Source organism: Solanum verrucosum, unplaced genomic scaffold, assembly GCF_900185275.1.
Source record: "Solanum verrucosum unplaced genomic scaffold, falcon-dt-bn FXZP01000278.1, whole genome shotgun sequence".
Lineage (NCBI taxonomy): Eukaryota > Viridiplantae > Streptophyta > Magnoliopsida > Solanales > Solanaceae > Solanum > Solanum verrucosum.
The window spans coordinates 6013842-6021184 of NW_026020332.1; the positions used below are offsets into that span (position 1 = coordinate 6013842).

Consider the following 7343-nt stretch of genomic DNA (forward strand, 5'->3'; position numbering starts at 1 on the left):
GCAGATTAAGCAACACCAAGATCAAGTTAAGTAGTTGCACTGGCATCTACAGTATTTAATGTGCTTCAGAATGGTCCATTGCAGTAGTGATGGTAAAGTGAATTCTTTAGCAGAAAAAGTGCTTAAGTCACAATGCAATCTCAATTGATACCCCATATGAATTCTGTTAGGAAACTTACTGTAACCTTTAAGAAACTTTGTTCCCTAAATTTCGAACATGATCAAAAGCTGAAAAGGGGAAAGGAGAAACAACAAAGAAATTTACCACAAAAGATACTGCTAAAGAATCAAACAGAGTGCACAAAAGCCAGCCCTCGTATTCACATAATTGAACAGTGAAGTATCAAAGTACACCAGCCATACATGATACACTAATCGAAGTATCCCTAGGAAAGTCCAGACTGAAGCACCTTACATATTAGGATGACTATGCTGAGCAGTTTAAAACATTCTTTTCATTGAAAACTCTGTCAAGAAAATTGGCAATTACATACAACATACGTAGCAGAAGTTGATTGTAGCACTCTTGGATCTAGGCACACTTAAAAGTTCTAGACTATTTCGCCAGCATATCAGATCAAGAATATAGTGTAGGAATAAAGAAGCATACCTTAAAGTCTAGTTGCTGCAATTTGAAGTCTCGCGTTTTTTCTTAACCAGGATCATAACCACAAATTTATCATAAAGGTCTAACAATCAAAATTCGGATAATGAACAAACAGTATTAGCTTGAGAAAAGATTTATACTGGAGCCTTGAAGACATAAAGTGCAGTTAAACTAATAACACAGATAAAGCAGATACCACTACTACAGTAGTGACATAATTAAAATCTAAAAGCTAACAAGTGAAATGATTCCAATATACAAATATAATTCATCAAATTTATTTCAATAAGCTTATTGTAGGAAATAGTATCTTCTTATAATATCTGATCATTAGGCCTGCTTCAGTATAAAATATGTTTTACAGATAAACAACATTACTCCTATTTCTTAACCTTTCGAGTCTTTTTCAGTCCAAGCACTTCCATTGTACCTACAGAGCATCCACATCTCCCTCGAAATATCAGTACAGCTCTTCCATTAGGAGGTGCCATCCTTTTAAGCTCAGCTTCCAATTCTTTATGATGATCGCGAGGTAACTTGAATAATCCCTTTTTATTAACTCCATCTTTTGCTGCTGTAAGATTTGAGTTCTTAACACAATCTTCTGTCTCTAATTGAATATCAAATTCAGCAGCTTTCTTAAGCCCAGGACAACCTGGTTTCCCACATCTCCTGCCAGTACATACTACAACTGCACAAAGAGCTATTCCAGCAAATAAAATACTAAGTCCTAAACAGATGTATAAACCTGGAGCTTCAAAAATCTCTTCTTTCAACTCAGAACTGATCAATCTGATAAATTCAGATATTTTATTCACCAAAAGATTAACAGAAGGATACAGCAAAACCCCACAAGCACCAATCACAGCAATCAAAATCATTACATCAATCAAAGCATAACGAGATTGCTGACAACCAGAATAATTCTTGGAATTAGGCATGTTCTTTTTCTTTTGGATTTGATTCATTTTCCCCAATTGCTGGGATTTAGCCACTGTTATTTCTTGGTCAACTGGCAGTACAGAACTCTCACAACAGACCATTTGGGGGTTAAATCAAGAAACTGAAAAAAATCCAATCTTTAACTTAAATCAACAGAAAATTCCACAATCTAGATCAACCCATTCAGTAAAAACTCATGAATTTCAAGATTCATAAAGGGGAGAAAAAAGACTGAATTTTTTTAACAGTTACCGAAAGTATACGGTGCTTTGGGGTAGCAGAGACGGCAAGGAAGATTTTTAAGAAGTCAATAGTTAACCATTTTTAGCACAAAGCGTGTAAGGTTACTTCGTATGAAAGGGTTCATTTCTTGTATTGAACAATAACTACACGCCAAGGATTTTATTTTTTTATTTTATTTTTTTCATATCTATTTGGGCTATATGGACAAAATGGGCCAACTTTGGTCCCACATTTTAATTTTCTTTTACAAAAAAAGCCCAGATTTTACTTAATTTGGATCCTTTTGGAAAAAGAGATTTTGGGAAAGCTCTTTTTCAAAACAAAAAAAAAATGTATGGGAAAAGTTTTATTCATTACCAAAAAAATAAAAATGTTTAGATGCTTGACTTTTTCAAACTTACCGTTTGTGCAAATTTGAATTTGAAGTGGGACTAACAAAGTTACAAGAAAATTATAAAATGACTAAAATACCTTTAGTTACAAGAAAATTATAAAATTTTAGACTATGTTGATAAGGAAAAGGAGAAACTTCTATATGAAATGGAACACAAGTTAAGATTTGGTTAACTTCTTATCAATATTTTATATCTAACTCATAATAGCATTATTATATGTTTATTTGTTATTCAATATGTTTTATATATTACTATATGTTTTACTTGTTCTTCGTTCTATTTTATATATCAGTTTTATATGTACGGATATTCTTATTTATGAAGGAAACTAAATTTTCATAAATACAGACTCAAGTATTCAAGACAAACGGACATCAAAAACTCAGGGTCGTTTGGTTGAGTGTATTTGCAAAAATAATGCATGCATTAATTATATGTATTAAGAATTCCTTGTTTGGTGGATTTTTTCATGATATGTAGTTATACACTCTATTGTGCAGTGGCGGAGGCAAGAATTCTATCAAGGGGGTTAAAAAAAAAAAGATGTTGTTGCCTAGAATCGAACCCGTGACCCCCCAAAGCTCACATAGGCGAAATCCTGAACCCCATCAACTATTAAGCTAATCCTTTGACATATGTTGAGGGAGTTCAATTTTAAATATATACACGTACACAAAAAAATTGATCTTATATATATAGTGTAATTTTTTTACCGAGGAGGAACCCCCTGGACACAATGTACATCCGCCCCTGCTATTGTGTATTGAGGAGTGTATTACTAATACCATGGATTTTTAGATATTAGTAATGCAAAGATTTAATACATCATTAATATGGTTAAAGACCCAATTACCCCTCAAAAGTACTTTTACATCTTTTCCACCATAATTGTGAAGGATACTTTTATAAATAAATATTTTTATACAATGCATACTATTTTTAATACACCAAACCAAACAATGCATAAGAAATAATCTATGCATAACTAATACAAATATAATTAGTACATGCATTATTAATGCTTGCATTACTAATACACTCTATTGAACATTATTTTTATACACTCTACCAAACAATCCACAAATATGGCTCGTAAGTTCTGGGGTTGTGAAGTGTTAGAAGTAAGGTTTTGTGTTACTTTGTTAAAGCAAAAAAAAAAAAGTTGACTACATATTTTAATTTCAAATATTAAAATTTTGTTTGTTAATTTTTTTAGACAAATGGTGAATGCGATTATTTTTGTTGGGAAGATAATTTTTGGACAAAGAGAAAGCTCTCAATTGACGGAAATATAACTAATTCATACAGTAATGTGAAGTTTAATAAGCAGTTTAACATGAATAAAATTGGAAAAGACAGGAATATACATAGGCCCTTATCAAAGAACACACTACATGAGAGAGTTTTGAGAGGAAGTTTGAACAAAAATGAGAAATCAATCACCCGTTTGAGATTGATTTGTGAGCTTGTATTATTATTTTTATTTGGAATATTGTATATAGTAGTTTTAAGAAACTTCAATACATGATCTTAATTAATTAATTAGCTCTGACAAAACAAAATATATAATATTTAAAAGAGTTTTCCTAGCGTTTGCTTGGAGATCACGGAAACATTGCTTCCCAAGTGTAATCCTTAATGTTGAGCTCTCGTTTATCTCCCCCTTCTTTCTTTTCTTCGATTTTAGATAGTAAAAAAGAGAATGAAATTTCTAATTTTGTAACCAGATACACTTCACACCATATGAGCCCTGCGAGCTTACGAGTCGTCAGTCCGAGATTTAGCATCGTCGAAAGTCAGGCTTAGGGCTCTCAGGTCTCAGCTTCAGGCTTTCACTGAAAAATGTATGAAAACGGCAAGGCAAGCAAATGCATGAACGTATTGGAGGTTTTCTATTATAAGAACGTTATTTTCATCAATATAGGCCTAATTGGCGAGTTTAGTCACACATATAGGTTCGCTACTTCAAAGGAATCGCCTCACTTAGATCACTGGGGTTGAAGCTTCTTCGACCTCTAGCCATGACGCTCCTCTCTCCATCTGCTGAAACATTGCTTCCCAACTGTCATCATCTTCTGTTAGTTTGTAACAAGTAGGGGTGAATAAAATCAAATCGAAAATCGCATTAAATTACAAATTGAGAAAAAAAATTGAATAATGATTTTGTTTTACTTGGTTTGGTATTGAAAAAAAAAAATTGACTAAACTTAGATTGGTTTGATAAAGTTTATAAAGTTTTCTTATACTTTTTCGTAATTTTTATCTTTTAACATATTATTTCAACTTTAACTTAGAATTTTGGATGATCCAATAATTTAAATGTTATAGTCCATAATATTAGTAATTCTAATAAAGCTCAAATTAGAATTAAATCAATACTAAAGCTAAAAACAAATTACTTAAACACCAAGAATGACAATAATGTTGAATATTTGTTATTTAGTTTTACATTGGTTTAGATAATTAAAATACATAACTTAATTTTAATTGTCTTTAAAATTATGATCATTTTCATTATGACTTATTTATTTGCAATATTTGTTTTATGCGATTTCATTATTATTTTTTATTGAATATTTTAGTGTCATCACTCATATAATATTTTGTGTTATTTTCTATAAAAACACTTTATATAATTGTATTTTAGTAGGACTAAAGAAGTATTTGAAGCACAAGTTAATTATACAATTTATTGAATATTTTACCAAAAAAAAATCGAGCTTCCGAGAAATCCAAAAATAGTCAAGGTTGAAAACCCGAAATTAATTTGATTTAGGTTTTAAAATTTAAAAGCCCGACACAAATATGGATTAAGTTGTACAGTGATCCAGATATGGTTAACGCTATAGATAACAGTCCATATAGTTTGTCACAATTCGAGAGTTCTACCACATCCATAAATTATTCATACGATTTAACATTATCATTTTTTTTTATACAAGTCCTAGGTTTAATCTTTGTGATACTGCAATTCTATGGAGACAAAAGATTACAATATTAATAATGCACATGGTACTTATAATTCAAGTTACAGATCATATCCAGTAGAGCATTTTGAAACATTTAATAAATAACTCTTTTGATACATTCTTCATTGTAGAAGGGGGAGGATATGGCATTCAAAAGTTCAATTCGACCATCGTCAAATCTCAATTCTTGTATTGATCTAGTATTTTATGGAGTAAATCAAAATCATAGTCAGTACTTTTTGCTCAATGAATGGGGTATACCCTCTCACAAATAAGATTTATTCTTGAAAAAATCTTTTGACAACTCGTAGTAACTAAGACACAAAAATTGAAACGAAGGTTGGTTGTATCATGTATGCCTTTGCCAGTACCGGAAGTGATAACTAAGATATAAGATATGATAATTGCCTCTGCCAGTACCACAAGTGATAATAAAAACTGAGAATATGGTACTGGAACTCTGGAAGTGTTTTAATACTAACTAGTACATAGATATAGACATCAAATATAATAGAAGCATAACATCAGAACACTTTTTTACCCATCTTAGTTAAAAGCACAAATAACCCTTCATTGAACTGGTAGTTTAAAGAGATGACAAGCTCACTGCATAGCTTTGACATCAACATCAGAATCAAGAGGTTTTTTATCACCTGCCAAGGTTGGTCCAAAACAAATGCAAAGCATCAGAGAGATTTCTCATCATCTCTAGTCTATACGCACAACAATTTGACAGTTTCAACTTCCAACTATTTAAGATTATATTGAGGTGCATTTTTTATTGTTAACAGTACAGAAACAAAGCATGATATTGGTTGGAGTGACAACAAAACAAACAAATTAACAATAACTCAAGGGTGATTGATTAGCCCATGGCAATAATGTAAGTAACAAAGGAAGAATATATTAGAAGGTTTACCTTGTTTCTTAAGCCTGCAAAAACTCACTTGTGTCTTTTCATCGACTCCCCACCATGCCAAAGCTTGAAAGGTCTTTGGAGCATTGGGATCATCAGTATCAGTGGCTAGAAAGGTGATATAACACCATATACCAGCAGCAGTTGACGTGTTCACAGTTACGTTTTTCACAAATTTGTAATTTGTATTCTAAACCAAGGAAGCCAAATATCAATATTTTTATTTCTCTAAAAAACGGAAAAGAATGTGGCAGGTAATAAACACTTACATGCTCTGAATTGAAATGTTCAATGGCTTTCTGGGCGAGGTCAATAAAAATTGGGATTTTGTTTTCCTTACCCCGATGTGTACTAAAATAAGCACTAAAAGAAGTACCCAACTCCAAATCCAGAGTGATATCAAAACCCTATTACATTGCACACCAACAAAAAAGGACAAATCAAAAGAAACCCTAGGTTGTTACGCTGGCCGGAAACAACCATTATTTATGTAAACGTACCTCGCTCTCCCGGATCTGCCTGTTATACTCTTTCTGAAGTCGGACGCTCACCCTGCGGCCGTCTGCATACCTAATCTCATCATCGTCAGAATCGTAGTATTCTTCTCCATCTTCACCAATGAAAGTTTTAATAACATACTGAAACGGCTTTCTACACTCTCCTCTTCCAGTTTTCGCTTCCCCTCACGACGAGGAACCTCCGCCATCGCAATATTACACTGCTCAATGAAAAATTGCTTTACCGGTAACCTCTAAACAAGCGATTTCCCCAATCTCTAGATAGTGGCGTTTGGCCCATGAAAGCCCAATGCTAAATAAAGGACCCATGGAAAAAAAAACATGGTAAAAAGTGTTCCCATATAATTTGTTGTTCTTAAATTTTAAAAAATCAAATTCCCAAAAAAAATAAAACAATTGGATCAAATTTTATTTTTTTTGAAATTTTAAAAATTTAAAATTAACTCTAACTTTTATATTTGATACTGTAAAAATAACACCATACTCTTTAGTAAATCTCAACTTTAACTAGCTAGCTTGCGAAACACACTAGCAAGACATCACTCAACTTATGTATTTATGATGTGTTTGTTGTTATTTGACACTCAAGTATATTATGGTATTGTTAAAAGATGGATGCTACTTTATAAGTAGGTCGGAGTTTATAATCTATAAACTTATGAATTATATTTATTTTTTTAATGTCAAATATTTTTCTCAAAAATTATGGTCAAACACATGGTGAGATCTCATCAAAAACTTCATCCAGTAATG

At 32.0% G+C, this 7343-nt stretch overlaps 2 protein-coding genes across 2 annotated transcripts; both read right to left on the reverse strand.

Annotated features, from left to right (window-relative positions):
- Window positions 1-852: 852 nt before the first annotated feature.
- On the reverse strand, window positions 853-1861 carry LOC125836184 (uncharacterized protein At5g19025-like). Its single transcript, XM_049515289.1, has one exon. It carries the CDS (start codon window positions 1648-1650, stop codon window positions 988-990), a length of 663 nt encoding a protein of 220 aa, XP_049371246.1. The 5' UTR covers window positions 1651-1861; the 3' UTR covers window positions 853-987.
- A 3898-nt stretch (window positions 1862-5759) lies between these two features.
- On the reverse strand, window positions 5760-6778 carry LOC125836726 (uncharacterized). Its single transcript, XM_049515940.1, has 5 exons — window positions 6730-6778; window positions 6573-6682; window positions 6342-6479; window positions 6076-6262; window positions 5760-5809 (listed from the first exon to the last, which is right to left on the reverse strand). The coding sequence occupies exons 1-5, from the start codon at window positions 6776-6778 to the stop codon at window positions 5760-5762; spliced, it is 534 nt and encodes a 177-aa protein (XP_049371897.1).
- Window positions 6779-7343: the final 565 nt, after the last annotated feature.

Coding starts and splice junctions, on each gene's coding strand:
- LOC125836184 (XM_049515289.1), bottom strand. CDS start 1,650: ATGGTCTGTTGTGAGAGTTCTGTACTGCCAGTTGACCAAGAAATAACA.
- LOC125836726 (XM_049515940.1), bottom strand. CDS start 6,778: ATGGCGGAGGTTCCTCGTCGTGAGGGGAAGCGAAAACTGGAAGAGGAG. Junction 6,683..6,729: donor GCGAAAACTGGAAGAGGAGA/GTGTAGAAAGCC, acceptor TCATTGGTGAAG/ATGGAGAAGAATACTACGAT. Junction 6,263..6,341: donor AACATTTCAATTCAGAGCAT/GTAAGTGTTTAT, acceptor TCCTTGGTTTAG/AATACAAATTACAAATTTGT.